General features: G+C 36.8%; 1 protein-coding gene across 1 annotated transcript in view; it reads left to right on the top strand.

Moving 5' to 3' along the window:
• The window catches only part of TRPC6 (transient receptor potential cation channel subfamily C member 6), a 1,017,840-nt gene that overhangs the window by 859,228 nt on the left and 139,484 nt on the right, over window positions 1-19,128 (top strand). Inside the window, exon 8 of the mRNA XM_044072711.1 lies at window positions 8,265-8,460. Coding sequence (XP_043928646.1) covers window positions 8,265-8,460 — 196 coding nt within the window. The remainder of the gene's footprint in view (window positions 1-8,264; window positions 8,461-19,128) is intronic.

Below are 19,128 nucleotides of genomic sequence, written 5' to 3'. Positions count from 1 at the left end.
AGTTCATGTGTAAAATCTGCTATTGTTATGGGCAGTTGTGGACAGCAAACAACTTTTGTGTTAAGAAAAGAGCATTCCAGTGAGCAACATACTTGTGTGGAAAATGTGCATCACTGTCAACAAAAGCTGCCCAGAACAAGTAATACATTCCAAGTATTGCCCTTTACATATAGTAGTTTCTATAGGAAGCCTCAAAAATGTAGGCAGTATCATAATATACAGGTAGTAGTATTATCTTCCATGCAAGCCTTCAACTTCAACAAACATATGACAAGAGCACTATAGTCATACCTAAAAGTGATACAGCACAGCTGATGTGACATAAATAAGTGGATATACATTGATATCAGGCATTGACACTATTTCCCCAATGGACAGGAAATGCCATATATGTCAACATCTCAGAATCCTTCAGACTTATATAACATTCGCTGCCATGTTTTCTTCTTCAGTGCCATATATCACTAATGGATATCACTAATACATAAAGTTTCAGAATTTTAGAGAATGATAGCTTATAGTACTTGTGTCTGCCAACCCATGTTGAGGGCAGAAGTGGGCCAAAATCTGCAAATCTTGCAGAGGAAGCCAGCCCTATTGTTGCAGATAGATACTACATTTACTACGACCTATCAGCAAAGCACCTGCAATATAAATGGTGGGAAAAGGGAGGAAGGATGAGGGTACGCCTGTTCATCCTTCTTCAGAAGAGGCATGGGAATATCATGCCAGTGAGCTATAGGACATTCAAGGGTCCACAATGAAGTCCAGAGCCATGAGCAGTGGCCAGAATAGGTGAATGTGTGGGTTGTCATGCAGTGTAGTATGGCCATAGCTGGATATACATACAGACAATATCTGCTAATAAGTGGTAGCCTAAATAGTATGCCCATGTATGCTTACAGCATTGAACAGTGTAATACAATGTTTAACAGACAGCTGATGTTGGTTCATTCATATTACTAGGACAATTATTGTGTACACAAGCTAACTGTAACAACATAGTTATATACCACCACTAAATAATACTAGTGTTTCATACTACTGTAAAAGGGTTACTCATGTTAGTAAAATATACTAAAACAAGTATGAACCTGAACAATTATGATTAAAATATTACGCAATTAGCATATTACCTAGTCACTCCGAAGTATGTATTGCATACATGCAAGAGAAGTTATATAATTACATAACATGATACGTGATACTCTGTATGTACCTAGCAGTGGCATATACAGGTCAAATTAAATATATTCAACATGCATTATGTTTACACAAATAGTTTAGCAACCACAATGCAGTGATCATTATTAATATGTGAAATGACAAGTTCTAGACACTTCTTAAATTTTCAATGTACTGCTTCTTGGAAAATGGTTTCAACTGCTATAAAAACATGTTATGAGCTTAGTGTATTTTATCACAATCCTGAATCCCTCAAAATTGAAGCCCTTAATCCTGAAACCATAATAATGAAAGACCAAAATGCTAAAGAACACAGTACTGAGCTTCTGGACTTGCCTCCTATGCAGGATCCATGTTAGCACTTTGTCCTGTGTCCACACCCCTTCAGGACCCACATTAGCACTTGTTCTTGGGTTCACAGAAGTAGGGGATTGAGTATTCAAGATTTGTTGAAATTGGGGCCTTCAGCATTTTAGCCTTTCAATATCATGGTCTCCAGATTATGGATTTCAGATTTTTGGGCTTCAGGGTTATGACAGCAAACCATAGTTTTGCATGCATTATAATATATAGAGCAGAGAGGTAGGTTATGGATACATTAAAGGTGTTGAAGCTTGAGGTACTCTTCTGACTGTGCTGGATATAGTAATGTGGTTTATAGGAAAAGATGCTGTAATAAGATATGCTGATGACGTGATCAAAAATCAGGTAAGTAGAGAATACAGTCTAACAGTGAGATTGAGAAAACAATTGGTTTTCTATTGGTATACAGCGTAGGGTTGTCTCCACAGTTCTTTTACATATTACCATGGAGTCTTTATTTCATAGCTATTTTAATGTTCTTATAATATCACTTCTCTAAGTTAACACTATGAATTCCCAACTTAGAGCTATAAAACTAATATTAGAGTATTTCTTCCACATACTGTAATGGTTTACAGTGTATTCGCCACATGTATAATAGAAAAATAACTAATTGTGTAATGAGCTTGTGCTGGTATGACACGTAGACCAAACAATGAAATGTAGAGAAACCAGCAGCATAAGGCATTAAGAAATAGAAAAGCTTAAAGAGTTTAATGGTGCATAAAAAAAGGTAAGCATTTTCATGCCATACCAGAGTACTTCTTCAGGCCATACCATTACATAAAAGCAAACCATTTAAATAAAACTCAAAAATTAGCTGTATAGACCACGTGATTTCAAAATCCGTTTTAAAGGGGCAGTCTCTTTAAGACCCAGTCCCTTATCAGCTTGTAACTCCACTATCCACTTAATTTCCATGCATTCAAAAAAATTTTTATCATCATCACTTCTGCCATTTGTTTTATAAACTGCAATACTAAATATTCAAAAGTATAACTAGTACCCATCATCTGTACATGTTCATAGAGTGCATTCTTAGGATTGCATTTCCTGATGTCATATAAATGCTATCCAATGCAATTTTAAAAATTCTAGTCACCATTCCCACATAAAAAATGTACATATTGTACAAGATGCAAGATATACAAGATTAGTACTTTTGCAATCAGCATAGAAATTAAAATGATATACCCATTTAGTGAAGGATGAACAAAGTAAGGAGTACTATTAATATACTTACAAAGATTACAGGCTCTGTACATAAAGGTACCTTTCCCATCTGATGACACTGTTTCATTTCTCCATATGTTGTAACACAGTCTCCTTTTTAAATTACAACTATTTCTAAAGCAGAAGCATGGGGCCTTACCCAATAACACCTTATACCTATTGTCAGTCATTAAGATGGACCAGTTCTTTTTTATAACATCACAAACTAGATGTACATCATTAGAATAGGTGATACTCATTCTAAGGACACTTATGAAAATTGTCATTGCTAAACAAATAAAGGTGTTCCCAATAAGCAAGCACCATGCTAGCATAACTGTTTGCACACATGAGTTAATGAAGGAGGCCCAACAAGGTATGAGAAATTGCTCTTTGAGCAGAGGGCACAAGAATCACAAAGGACAACAGACAATGGGCCCCATGGATGTAGATTTACAGGTATGTAACAAGATCCTAAGAATTTAATTATTTATATTTCATCAGTGACTAACAGCCCAACAAATAAATGTTTAAATAAAGGCTTATATTTTATTCCTGCTTCAAGTTGTCTTCTCAGTGATGTTTTAACATATTTGAAACTTCACATAAGAAATATTTCACTAATGGTTTTATATGGGAATATACTGCAACAACCATTACATGTCTTTAAAAAATCCATTAAATTTTCTCCAATAATGCTCTTTTAGCTGAGGCATTCCTACAGACTTGTGCACAAGATATCCACCAGGTACTTTTTCTTAAGCACAAGAAGCAGTTTTATAATTTAACCCAAGAATAGAACTTTGCATTACAAGAACTGACTTCCATGAGTATGTTACAAGCACACCTTGCAGATAAGGGAGGAGAGATAGAAGTGATGAATATGCCCAACTATCTCTCCAGTATGAAGACTATGCTGTCTGATATTTAGTTATGAAATGATTGGCAAGCATGAACTTTAATTTGTAAGATTTATTTCTATCTTCACAAATTATTGATGGAAGGCACTACTGATAGTAAACTGTTTCAGTACTTGTGCTGCGTATCCTATCATCGCTATTTTGTATGGCCTTCCCAAGTTTCACAAATCACTCTCTAGTCTGCCTATGATTGTGTCTGGCTGGGGCTGGTTCACTGAACTGCTACCCATTTATGTTGAGAAGGCTCTACGTCTGGTTTGCATAACCTTGAGACTGTATTGAAGGACACTATACAATTTTTGTCAAGGTTGTTTTTTTTGGTCAAAGGTGCATCATGATATGAATTTTATTTTGGTTACTTTAGATGTTAATTCATGGAATTCCAAGTGACATGGTTATTGAATATATTTGTTTTTATCTAAATATTCAGAGTTCAGTGCTGACAGGATTCATTTCATTTGCTCCTTGTCAAGGATCATCCTTGAGAATGTGTTTACGTTTGATGATAAGTTGCATCTACAAAAAGATGGTGTTACCACGGGTGCTATGTGAGCAAATAATTAGACTAACATGGTGTGTGCTTATTGTAAACACCTTTATTTGTTTAGTAATGACAATTTTTATAAGAACTATCTATTTTTTTATTCTTGTTTTGTGAATGACTTTTTTTTTTTTTATTTGGACTGGTTTGGTTGAACTATTAATGGATTTTATGGAATGTTTGCACAGCACTACTTTCTTTTTTAAGTTTACTTTGACATAATCTTCAAATTATAAATATTTTCTCGATGTTGTTATCAAGTCTTTAGGTGGCCTATCCACTAGCTTATACAAAAAAATATTGTAAAAAGATCAATGTATTACATCGTATTAGTATGCACCCTCGGCATATACATAAGAATGTGGTTACGGGGCAATTCTATAGGATGGCCAGATTGAATGATAATGTAGATCTGATGACATAAGCATTTTATGACCTGAAGCAAGATTTTGTTATGCAGGGATTATACTGTGAAATAGATGCTGCTAGAGATGAAGTTGTACAAAATTGGAATGATTCAGCTAGACCCTGTTTCTCACATGCTTTGGATACTACTAATGATAGAAGAGTTACTACCTCAAGTGTCCTTAGAATGAGTATCACCTATTCTAATGATACACATCTAGTGTGTGTGATCATCTTAATGACTGACAGTAGGTATAAGGTGCTATTGGGTGACATCCCACACTTTTAGAAATAGTCATAATTTAAAAATGTATTTATTTTTATTTATTTTACATTTGTTTACCGGGAAGGTCCGACTGGACAGAGCTGTCTGTTTTCAGCGCAGGCCCGGGGAGAAAAGCTCCAGAACAATTGCTAACATACATAAGACATTTACACATTCAGTTATAAAAATATAGCAGACAATAACATATGATTGCATAAAATATTTACATAAGCATAGTGGTTTAGACATACAATTAAAAGTATAGCAGGTAGTAACATATGATGGTTGTTTATACAGTATGTTTAGTAGAGATAATCTTGAAGATGTACTGAAGCTAGACAAGAAAGGAAAAACTAAAAAAGGAGGAGAATACAGACAAGTTCATATGAGGTGCATTGACATTTTAAGGGAAAGACTGTGTTACAACATATTCAGAAATGAAACAGTGTTATCAGACTAGAAAGGTACCTTTATATGCAGAGCCTGTAATTTTTGTAAGTATATTAATATTACTCTTTGCTTTGTTCATACTTGCACTAAACGGGTATATCATTTTAATTTCTATGCTGATTGCAAAAGTATTAATTTTGTATATCTTGCATCTTGTACAATATGTAAAAGTATTTATGTGGGAATGGTGACTAGAATGTTAAAAATTGCATTAGATAGCATTTATATGACATCAGGAAATGCAATCCTAAGAATGCACTCTATGAACATGTACAGATGATGGGCACTAGTTACACCTTTAAATTTTTGTATTGATGCTGTATACAACAAATGGCAGAGGTGGTGATGTTAAGAATTTTATTGAATGCATGTAAATTAAGTGGATGTCGGAGATACAAGCTGATAAGGGGCTGGGTCATAATAAGATCGTCCCTTTAAAACCGATTTTGAAATCACGTGGTCTATTCTGCTAATTTTTGAATTTGTATTTAAATGGTTTGTTTTTATGTAAGGGTATGGTCTGAAAAAGCACCCTGTTATGACCCAAAATTGTTTACAATTATTTTTATGCACCATTAAAGTTTTGGCTTTTCAATTTTTATTGATGTGTGCTGCTAGTTTCTTAACACTACATGTATAATACACATTGAAAATACATGTATAATTATTTTGGAAGTTCTTATATTTTGTTTAGATTAGTGCTGTTATACTTGATAATGATATACTGCTGTTGGCAAGTGACCTGTGTAACAATAAAACTGTCATTTTTCCACGTGATTTGTGTTGTGCATATCAGCTTGCTGTCTAAATGTTTTGATGTTTAATATGCCATGCATAGACACTCTTCAGTTAACATCAAACAATGGGTTTAGTAGTTATATTTTGATTATATGCAATATTCATTTCAGTTCTGTTGGCAACATTTTATGTTTGTACAGTGTCAGCATAATATGCAATATTACAATATACTAACATTAAGGTGCACTCTGAATAAAAATATTAGGATGCATTTGAGATAACAGATCATGTATAGTATATGTATTTGACAAGGAATCATGAGCAAACTATAGATAAGCACATCTCTGTTGTACCTCTGTATCCTGGTATAAGAGGATGTATGAGTTATTACACCTGTATTTTAAACTGCCTAAAAAGGAGAACCAAGTAATGCAGACAATGACAGCCTTAATTTTCTATAAATATTGTTATATTAGAAACACACTGCAATAGGACAGAATAAGGTCCTTATTCTACCTCCTCCCACCAAGCACTAGCAAAATATGGTATCCCTTAATGATACAAACTCCCCAATATCATTAGGAGTTATTATAAGGCTAGGATATTCATTGCACATGTGGTTGCAACACTTCTGGTAAAACATAATGCATGTTAAGCACATTTTTCATTACCTACATATGCCACTCTGTCAGTACATTGTGCATCACAATTATACTGTTATGTAATCATATAACATTTTCCACAAGTATGCAATGAGTACTCATTGATACTTAATATAAAAAGCACGTCTCTGAATGCTATTGTCCTAGTCCCCATTATGTGATAAGAGGCACTATAGCTGTTCAAGAGTGCTATACGAGTGTATTATTACAGCTCCACAATCCATAGCATTCTAACATGTATGAAACACTACTGACTCACTGCTACACACTGATTTACATGGTACATGATTCAATGCTGTACACACATGCTCATACTGCTCAGAGTGCAGCATACTATTAGCTCTGTGTTTATACAGACATCGCCATGCTTCTTTATTCTACACAGGCCGTCCAAGTCTAGGTTTCTGCAATGCCACTCATATGTGCTGGCATTATTCACAAGTTGATTGTCAACTATTAAGAATATGGGCCTCTATTTATGCCTGTCTTCTCCTCCCATGGAAAAGTGACAACACCGCCCTCAAGGTCTGCCCATTCACCTACTGCAGCTACACGCATGCATCCAGGATTGATGAAGGGCCAGGTTACAAAGACTACCTGCCTCACACAAGCACATTGTTGTTATCCTTCCCCTCAAGCAGAGATGAGTAGGTATATCCACATAATTATTTCCCTGGCCAGCTCCTCCAAACACCTATACTGCATAAATGAAGCCAGACCTGGGTCACTGAAAGGATGCCATCTCTCTACACCACTGCAGAGTTTGGTACATACTATTGCATCAGTTACTACTTGTACATTTTGAGAGTACAGTGTAGTTGTCTGATACCAAGGTATATCCACCTGTCTGTGATATCACTTCCACTGGGCTGTAGCATGTTTTAGGTCTGTGTTGCATTTGCACATCACTATAGTGCTCATACAATCTATGGTCATTGAGAAGTACTTTTGCATGAAAGATACAAACTGTATATTGTGATACTGCCAGTACCTGTGAGGCTTCCTTTGAGACCTGTTTAATATAAATGGCAGTATTTCCTATGTAATGCTTGCAGTGGATCGATATAATTTAAATTATTAAATGAAGTACTGCACACACACCCAGGCTGCTCCTGAAAATGGTCCATGTGGTGTGATGGTCTAAGCTGTTTTACCAACAGAAACAAGTAAATACATCTATATATAATGTTAATATTCTGAGGGTTTTAATTTTGGACCTTTGAATTGTGAGAATGTATATCACATTCATATGGAAGTCACATGAACTAAGTCCATGACAATGGTCTTTCAGAGCAGTTTTCTTACTCCAAAGTACAGCATTGTTAAAGGTCATATACTTAATCCCCCTACATACACACTTTAAGCAAAGTTTTGACATTTAACTGTTACAATGCTTAAGCAATTATGACAAAAGCCATTAATACGTTGCAATGCATTTCCTAAGGAAAACATATAATCATTAATAATATTATTTCTCATTGTCATAGGCACTAAACTTCATTAATTTCATTTCTGTCTTTTAGGGTTGAAGAAAGCTTTAAAACATTATTTTGGGCAATATTTGGATTGTCAGAGGTGAAATCTGTTGTCATCAATTATGGGCATAAGTTCATTGAAAATATTGGGTACGTGTTATATGGAATCTACAATGTCACGATGGTCATTGTCCTTCTCAACATGCTAATTGCAATGATTAATAGTTCCTTTCAAGAAATTGAGGTGAGTATCATATTGTTGTATGACATTAAGAAAAAGTTATTACTCTGACCAGTACTGTAAGTTCTAGTGTCATTGCAAGAGTTGCATAGTGCTTCTGCCTGCCAGTTATATTATTGTGGTATAGTTAAGTGAGTTGTAACTGTAATACTGAATATAACATCAGCATGAGAGGCATGGAAATCTGCCATGAAGGAGCACGTGGCAGGTGAAAAGTGATACCCAGTACAACAGTGAAACTTTTAAATACTAAATGTTGACACGGGTCAGCTCCGTTCTTTTGCAAGCATTATAGTTAAGATTTTAGAGAACCAGATACATATAGAGTCTCTAAGTAAATTAACATTTTGTACATATTTTATTCCTCATCCATATTTTAATAGAGTTGAGCATTTTTTCATGGCGTAGTTTTAATTTGGATTTTATATAGATAACAGTTCAACAGTGATGACAGCAGTGCAGAAAGGAAAGGCTGTTTTGTTCAGTATCTAATGCACCTAATCATCTTATCTCTCTTTGAAGTAGCTTATTTTCTTATTTGATCAACTGCCAATCATTAGCGGACCGGAGTTCCGCTGTGGCGAACCCTAACCAGGAAAAGCCGAAAGACACAAACAAAATTCTGTCAATTTTGAAGTTTCTAAAATGAAAATCAGTAAAATAAATGAACATTCAGTTTATGCTTTGCTCAACAAAACATCCTTCAAAAAAGATTAACAGCTGAGAAAAAAACAAAAGTCTCTTTCATTTGAAAACAAGCATTTGAAAACCAAGTTGACAGAAATTAAAACTCATATTGCTAAATTCACATCATCAAGATGTGAACTATTTTATTTTATTTTTATTTATTTTACATTTGTTGACCGGGCTAGTCTGGCTGGATACAAGTCCATTTTCAGCAGAGGCCCGAGGAGAAAAGCTTCACTATCTACTGGTACATTGCATAAAAATAGATTACTATAAGATACAGCTTATAAGAATTTAAGAACAAATGCATGAGATATATTCACAGTAATGAGACATTTTTGAAAAGAAAAAAAATGTACAATTCTTAGATTCCAACAATTTTACAGAGAATGTATAATACTTTAAAAATTCTAAAAGTAGTAAATCAGAGTAGGAGTTAGGGTAGAGAGGAAAAGAGTAGAGGAGTAAAAGAGTGAGAAATATGATAAATTATTCAGGTGTACTGCAGGAACAAAGCCAGTGGTTTTGGAAGTACAGTTTAATTTTCTGTTTGAAAAGAGGCAAAGATGTAGTCAGAGTTATGTCACTAGGTAGAAGATTCCAATTTCTACCTACTGTATTAGTGAAAAGACAGTCACCAGCAAAGTTATTGGACTTAATTGATCTGGCCATGAGTTTATGAGAGGAGCGAAGGGAGTTGAGATTGTTATAAGGGATTATCAGTTGAGAGAGAATTGGGGTGTTGTCAGGTTGATGTAGTATACTATGGGCAGTAGAGAGTTGAGGAATTAGCAGGTAGTTTTGGAATTCAAGCCAGCCTAGTAGTTTTAAGTTGAGACAATGGTGGGTTCTGAAGGGGTTACCAGTGGCGAAGCGGGCAATATTGTTATAGCATGTTGCGAGTTTATTCAGATTGCTTTTCTTAAGGTTGGTATAAATAGTGGAGACATATAGTAGAGTAGATAAAAGATGGGATTGGGCAATCTTGGTTCTAGTAGATGGGGTTAGAAAAGGTTTAATTCGATATAGGGATCCTATTTTTCTGTTAACTAACTTGATGGTGTTGTTAATGTGTTGATCGAAAGAGAGTTTATTGTCGATGGTTATTCCTAGCAATTTTGTTGTCGAATCAGGTGAGATGACGGTGTCATTGTTTGAGGAGATGGAGAAGTCTAGTGGGGGGGGTCCGAGTGGTAGGGGTAAAAAGGAGAAGTTTAGTTTTTTTGGCATTGAGTAGGAGGAACCATTGAGAGAACCATGTTTCAACAGTATTGAATATATTTTGGGTAAGTGAGATCAGTTCTGTAGTGGATGGAGCAGAACAAATAAGGGTCGAATCGTCTGCATATTGAATGCAGGTTGCTTGTGGGATTGCAGAATGAAGATCATTAATGAAGAGGGAGAAGAGAAGTGGACCAAGAATGGAGCCCTGAGGAACTCTGATGGAAATAGGCAAAAAACTAGAAAGAACAGCATGCACTTAGAAATGTATCACAACCTTAAAACCATGTTTAAACACCTGTAGAATCAATACTTAACACATTGTCAGTTTTACTTGGTATTACATATAAATTCATTAAAATATCTAATACAGACCTAAGCTCTTAGCAATATGATCTGTCATGTCAAGGAGGTAAAATTATTTAATGTCCTTTGTGACATACAAATTGTGGGCTGCTAGTGTTTGGCCACAGCAACCATCTAGGAGCTGGTCAAGATGTGTTGCCATCAATTGTAGGCCGATGAGAAGCCAGAAGTCTCTGCCCTCAGACACCAGGGTGCATGTGGTACAACCAATGGGGAACACGGTAGAGGAATCCCAAGCTTCAGCCTCAAAGATGCTACACTATTTCCGCTAAACCATGCTACAGCATATGAGTTAGCACATTTGGTTTTCTTGTATCAGAGTTGAGATAGCCAACACTATGCAGCATTATTATGACATAGCCCATTTCCCCTGAATTACCAAATGCCATAGACTGCATCCACATTAAAATAAAGACCATAGTGTGTGAGTCAAAAAGAAGGTATGTTAACCACCAAGGTTGCAACTCCATCAACTGTGAGGTGATTTGTAACACACAAGGTATAATCTACAATCTGTCAGCAGGCCACACAAGTTGTACCCATGATACCCACATATGGCACATATATACAACCTATATTAATGGTCTGTGAGGAGTAACTTTCACAAGCGGTATCTTATTGGCATTACAGGATATGGTCTGGAGCCATGATTAATGGCATATATCAGGAACCCCAAAAACAAGGCAGACAGTAACTACAACTATGCCCTGACACATATCAGTGTTTGGCCTGCTGAAGGACAGCTTTCATCACCTGGATGTATCTGGTGGTGTCCCACAGTACAACACTAGCACATGTACTAACATATTGTCAACATGTGCTATGTTACCTAACCTAATTTTAGGAAAACAGTTGCAGCAGGGACTACGCTTTCAGGATAAAAACATTCCACCACCCTAGGCACTAGACTAGGAACCCAGTGAGGAGCCTGTGAAAGACCCAGCAGCAGAGGAGAACTGGACAAGATGAAGGTGTATACAGTGTGATGTGCCATCGGCAAAGAGGTAGTGGCTAGTTCATGAGTATAGGCTACAGTAAAGCATTTTATACGAAATGGAAAGTGATGCATGCAAACCTGCACCCAGGCTATGCTGAGCTATGGATAAAGCGGCCGCACTGTGCGTCATACATAGGCTATCCAAATAAAGTACAGAGGACAGAAAACAGTTATCATTTGCACAGTTGGGGAGGAACAAAGTGTCAACTTTAATCCATAAGAAGAGTGTGCATGGCAATATGAATGTGTCAGATATGGAGGGAATGAGGTCTACAATGCTCTGGACATAGAAGAAGCACTGATACCATTTTTTGAGTATCTGTGTCCAAGGGGGATGTGGATTTCAGCACTGTACACATATCTGTGTGTGTGTATTCTGGGACACAGCCTCAGCATATATTCCTGAACTTTGATGAGCTTCTACAAACAGGTCACAGGTACCCACAGGAGATGTTTTGCAGACATACTAACTAAATATATGCATTGGAACTTGATTGTTGAAGTGCTAATGCATTTCCACCCATTTGCTACAATGTAACCACTTTTTGCTTCACACAACTTGCAGAGCTCCAATTAAATGAAGCAGCTAATACTAGTGAAAGTTTTGAACCTGAGACAGCAGTCTGGCAGATTACCACATTGTAATATTCTGTTGAGTAATGAAGCTCTTAGCAGCCTCCAAGATTTATATTGCATAAATTAGAGGTCTTGAGTAAGGCAGTATACTAATATGGCATCACATGATCAATGTTACTGAATGCCTATTTCTACCTGCTGTGCCTGTGAGCCATCACAATACGAGGCTCTCTTGGTCTTGTGAGCATGCATGAGAACCTGCGAAGTGCACTGAACATGCATCGGTGAGAAGTACTAAAACATATGTTAGTTTTGTAGCCAATGGAAACACTAAAGAGAATAATTACTCTAATAGTCACATAGTTAGGCAAAACACACCTACTACTTACATTTCATGGCATCTTTCACACCTTCACACCACACTGCCATTCCAACATTTTCTGTGCTACTTTATGGACATACAGAGATAGGTCTCACTACTAAGCTGCCCTGTGTTGAGTGGCATGTGTCACAAAATTCAACAGACATGATCATGAGATGCTTGATATAGTTCTCTGGATTAAGACCAGGTGAATGGCCATTGCTTCCAAGGGAACTAAGTGTAGCAGGGTCCACTGGTTGTGAAGCAAAGAAAGCAAGCTCTTCCTTTTATTGATGCAAAGAAACTACCTGGAGCTCCCTGACTAGGGACGCATATGAGGGTTCCTGGTAAAAACAGGATGCCTGCCTCTGATGAACAAGGCAGGCACCTCTCTAGTGACCTTTTGAGGGCCATACTAACCTTCTTAGCCAGTGAGGAAATGAGGTCAAAGAAAGGGTGTTGAGATGTAATTTTAAGTATCTGCCTAGTCTGTTCAGACATTGTCTGCCTAATAGCTGTATATACTGTAGGCTGTTTCAGCTGGGAGGGTTAATATAAGAGAATAGTCTTCTATATCAGAGAAGAACACGAATTATAGGAAAAATAGGAAGTTCAAGGCTACTGAGTCTTGAGACCATTACACCTGCTATTCGCCACCCTGAACTGTATGACCCCTCTCCAGGAATGCTATGTTAATCAACCCCAAGGTGAATATACAATTGAATACCCATCCAGATATTCAGGTTCCATTTTAAGGAAGATCGTGTACAATCCTGCTTTAAATGTGGGGCAATCTATTCCAGAGGTAAGGGAGACTCTGACTAATGAGTCTGTCTCTCCACCTTGCGTTATTGATCTTCTACGTCAGGTTTAGATTCCTTCATCTGGTATTTGTGGGATTGTTTGACTTGTGAATGTATCAGCAGAGCCAAATCGTGATCAAATGGGGTCCAAGGCAGAGTAATGGGCCAGGACCAAACTGAAAACAGATTTAGCATGGGCAACAGAAAACTTCTCTTCGAAATTGATTTAGCATGAACCATAGCTCTCAACCTTCCATCACCAAGATGAGGAACACTAGCCTTCATAATGTGGAACAAATGGACAAATATGGAATGCATACTAATGGCTTGCTAACAACTTCAACTAAGAAGGCCGCGGGATGGTTAAAATATGCCGATGTACTTATGAAAAAGACCTTTTGATGAATTAATGAATCATTTCTATTTACTATGGATGTTGGTTAAAAGACTTCCCAAAACTAAATGTGTGACAGACCCTTTCAATGTGGAACTTCAAGGAGCATGAACTTTTTAAGACTCCAAATGAGGTATGTTCCCCATAATGAGGTACACTTGAGAGGTATGGAACTTTTCTTCTCTTGAAGCTAACATTCATTAAAATGCATCTGGCAAGTGGTGGATTAAGTATACCTTTGTCCCTGCTTACAGTTTTAGGACTACACATAAATGTATGTGTTTTTTCCTGATTGCTTTAAAGTATAGTTCTCATTTTTTAATGCAGCAACATTTGTTAGAGTACAAATTTGTAGTTTTGAACATTTTTCAAGTAAACAGTGAAACAAAATGTACGGCTCAATAATGACAAAAGTATGCATTTCAGAACATTTCAACCATAAAATGCCTCTCAAAGTGCTGTCATTATAATCCACCAATATCTATGCTCAACAACTACGGCTAATACATTGTCTGAGTGCACATCATGTCTGACTGTGATAACAATGGTCACAGTAAAGAATCTTAGTTTGCTTTACACATATGGTCATTAGTTCTGTGGAGACAGACTAATGACTTCATAACTTTATCAGCTCAGCAGGGACAGTCATTTTTATCTACAAGCAACCCCCGTAAATCCAGCAATTATAGCTACATTGTGTGCATCTACCTCAGATGTCTGTGTCAAGGAATTTGTAATAATAATGACCAAAGTCACTTATTTCAAATTTTTTCACACAAACATTCAGCAGTCAAAAAGTCTCCCTACTTAATTTGCATCCACACAAACACACAACACCACCCACAAACAATCACTGTCCTGCAAAGCCAGAATAATAACTGTTTAAAAATTACCAGCTGAGATCATAAGGTATTTTTTTCCACAGAGGGCCACCAGCAGTTACAGCCACTTTGTTGACAGTATACACCCTTAATTGTTATAAAGAAATAAATTATATGTACTTTACTGAGAGCTTTGGATGAGCTACATTAAACTGTATAAAGATCACTAGCATCATACCATAACATCGAGCTAGGTGTACCATAATTTAAATAGAAGAGTATTTATGAGAGCGTAAAATATTAACTACCTCATAATGTATGCTTAGTCAATATGCACAATCTCTGCTGAAGTAAATGTCATCTGAATAATTCCACATTAAAGAGAACTATTACTAATGCAGACGTTGCTGCTAATTGTACATATATGGTTACCTTCGAAATCAAGAGTGCCTCAAGGCAAGGCTGCTTGTAGTTTAGACTTCTGACATTGAACAGAGCCACCTTATTGTGATACGAATAGGATACTGATAAGTTTGGTATCTTAGAACTTTCATTAACTGAACTTTACCTGGAAAAGGCACTATGAGGGCAGAATGGGTATAGCCAGCATGCAGAAGCCTTTGAATGGGAAATGCAGACCATCCCTTGTGAATAGCATGTCATTCCATACTGAGACATACTGGATAATCCCATAATGAAATCAATTATTTATTCAGTTGTTGAAGCAAATCATATTTTCTTTGTACCTAGGTATCATTCATGGAGAGAGTAGGAGTCCACTTATCATCATGGTCTTGTATTTGTGACATGCACAGAGAAAACTCGGACATATCTCTTTGCATCTCCCTTAGGGTTTTTTACCCCATGTCATTCACCTCTGCATACACAACTACCAGGTCATATTTATTTTTGTCTGATGCAAGATTCTTAAGGGGCCCTTGAGATGTCTCAGTAACTGACACCTGAAAGCCATCTCATTGTCTCTCTGTCTTCTTCCAGCCTAATGAGTGGGAAATATGTGTGTCTCACTACGGTGTCATCAATTGCTAAAACATTTTTGTTTGTGGAGTCATATGGTGTACTAGAATTAAGGCCCATTGTCTCATGGTAACTCTTTATTTGATTTTGATGTTTGTGAGACTTAATCTATGTAGAGCTAGGTTTTCTTTACATTGTCAGCACATGCCATTATATTATGTATCAGGGTTGGTTACACAACATGTGGTGCATTAGTGTGATACTCACAGTCTCGTTTTTTTTTTTTTTTTTTTTTTTGCCAGAAGAGGTTTCCTTATCTTTTAAATATTTGCATCTCTCACAGATATTTATTCTAGACACAGGGGTGCATCTTATTTTATTTCTTTGTGTAATTACAATTGTCTAGAGTGCATTACTGCATTAGCTATCAGCCAGAACATGTATATGTGTGATCCTGTACAGGTAAGACTGCCTATGTTAAGATGTACAGGTGAGATGAATTGCAGATTTTATGATATTCTGAATATGAGCAGCAGAGTTCTCCAGGTTATCTGCAAGTCTAACCTTTGCCGTTTATTTGTTTGTTCTTGCTAAACTTATACAAGAGAATAGTTGTATTATGACAGAGGTATGCTGTCATACCATGATAAAACTGCTGCCTAATAGGCACGTCAGTAGCCTTCCCACAAGTTGCATAGCCACATTTGCACATGTAATTACTTCTACTTGTGGTCCCACCCCTTTCAGAAAGCACATCCTAGCTTAGAAACAGTTATACTGTATATTCAGCAGTTAGTCAAATTACAATGATATATATTTGTACTGAAGTAGAAGTGTGTAGCAATACAGTAAAGTTTCATACGTTATCTATTTGTGTGTTATGCAAATGCTTTTTCTCTATCCTCTCCTTTCCTTTATTGCCATCCTTTCTTAATAATTATTTAATGCATGTAATTTTTTTTCTCTCAATTTCTATTTTAATTGTGTACAGCAGTTGCCACAACAGTGCAAGAGGTGTGGCCAAGATATCCAGTTCCACAGCAGTCCCAGACATCCTCTATGTGTATCCTGCCTATATCTTGGCCTGCCTTCCTAGTGGGTGTAGTGGGGGACAATCAATTTATTTATTTTTTATTTTACATTTGTTGACCGGGATAGTCCGACTGGATGCATGTCCATTTTCAGCGGAGGCCCAGGAAAAAAGCTCCACATTAATTTACAAGACAGAAATCTTGACCATATACAATGCAGCCAATGTCAGACAGGTTAAACATTTCAAATACAGGAACATTTATATAGTACTGTTACAGTAACATACCAACATACCCGACTAAATAAGTTAAAAATTTTGAGTAAAAGGATTAATAAAACATTTTTTTTAATATCAGAGCACCTGAAATAGCATGTTAAAGGTGGATAGTAAAGAATGATCCTGCTAGGGGAGAAAGTGTCAGTCAGGATTTGTGCATGGGCAAAGTCATTGGGCTTTAAGGAAGATTCTTAATTGCTTCTTGAAAAATGGGGTAGAAGAAAGGGCTGTTAGTTCAGTTGGAAGAGTGTTCCAAGAGTTACCAAAATAGTTTGAGAACAAGCTATCTCCAGATTTGTTTTTGGACTTTAGGGTAGCTACTAGTACCTTATTAGCTGATCGAAGGGTTGTTAGATTTTTATATGGACAGATGAGGGTAGAGAGTATGGGTGTATCTGTGGGATGGTGTAAGATATTCTGCATAATAGTAAGTTGCTGGAAAAGAATCTGGCTTTGCAATTCCAGCCATCCCAGCAATTTACAATTTTGGCAGTGGTGGGTTCGAAAAGGGGCACCAGTGGCAAATCTAGCTATGTTATTATAGGCTGTTTCCAACTTATAAAGATTATTTTTGGATAAGTTGGTATAGATTGGGGATGCATAGAGAAGGGTGGAGATTAAATGAGTTCTGGCAATAGCAGTCCTAGCTAGAGGTGTGAGATAGGGTTTAAGTCTGTAGAGGAAACCAAGCTTTTTATTAACTGGTTTAATGTTTAGGTTGATATGTGTGCCAAACTTTAGATTATGATCAATTGTTACACCTAAAAGTTTGGCGGTTGTGTCCAGAGTTACTACAGTACCATTATTAATTGTAATTGTGAAGTTGATAGCAGAGTCTTCTGAGTGGAAGAGAATAGTACCAATTTAGTTTTTTAGGGTTAAGGAGGAGACAGCGTTGATACAACCAGTTTTCAACTAAGGTAAATACTGCTTGGGTACTCGAATGAAGTCCAGCAGGTGAGGAGGCTGAACATATTAATGTCGAGTCATTAGCATATTGTATGCAAATGGTTTGTGGAAGGGAGATTTTCAGATCATTTATGAAAATAGTGAAGAGGAGGGGTCCCAGAATAGAGCCTTGTGGGACTCCAAGAGTTATAGGGAGAAGAGTAGATAGTTTATTTTCCCAGAGGACTGCTTGTTGTCTATTTCCTAGATAGGACTTGAACCAATTAACTGTCTGGGTATCTAGTGAAAGTGATTTGAGTTAGTTTAACAGTAATTGATGATTAATCATATCAAATGCTTTTGAGAGGTCAATAAATAGGGCTGAGGACGGTAAGCTGTTGTTACGATTTTTATTAATGCAGTCAGAAAAGGATAGTAGAGCAATTTTAGTACTATGGAAAGGCCTAACCCATGCTGGCAGTCAACTAGCAGGTGGTTTTGGAGAAGATGATCAAGTAGCTGATGGTGAATATAACTATCCATAATTTTTGCTAAGGGGGAAAGAAGGGCTATGGGGTGGAAGTTTGAGAGCTCATCTGAGTTCCCACCCTTATGCAGTGAGATAATATATGAGACTTTCCAGATGGATGGAATGGAACTTTCTGTAATGGTTCTGTTAATTAAGATGGAAACAGGGTAGGCAAGCACTCCAGCTGCCATTTGAAGGTATTCAGCTGGGAGGAGGTCAGCTGATGGAGTGCATGGTTTAAGCTTAAGAAATAGGGAGTGTATGAGATATGTTGGGACAGGCTGCAGTTGTAATACTTGGGGTAGGGTGGTTGGCAAGGATGAGTCAGTGGTGGTAACAGGTGGTAAGGTATTTGCTAAAGATTGAACAGTTTCTGAAAAAAAATTGTTAAAAATATCAGCAATTTGGTTGGGAGAATTATGAGTCAAGTTAGAGGGGTTAGGTGTTTTGGCTTGCCCAGGATGGAGTCATTTATTTAATCCTGACCAGAATTTTTGTGGGTTTAGATATTGGGTTTGTTGGAATTTAAGGTAATAGTTTTTTTTTATCGAGGAATATTGACTTTTTAGTGACATTCCTGAGCTGTCTAAAGTTTAAATGATCAGTAGGGTCTTTGATACTTCTCCATATATTCCAGATTTTATTTCTCAGTCTCATTTTTTGACTTGTCTCATTTGAGAGCCAGGGAGCAGGTTTGTTCCTAATTTTAATAGTACTTGCGGGGGCATGGTGCTCAAGGAA

This window comes from Protopterus annectens, chromosome 5.part0, assembly GCF_019279795.1.
Source record: "Protopterus annectens isolate FY-2018-M chromosome 5.part0, PAN1.0, whole genome shotgun sequence".
NCBI classification, from domain to species: Eukaryota; Metazoa; Chordata; order Ceratodontiformes; family Protopteridae; genus Protopterus; species Protopterus annectens.
This window is presented reverse-complemented; position numbering and strand designations above follow the sequence as displayed.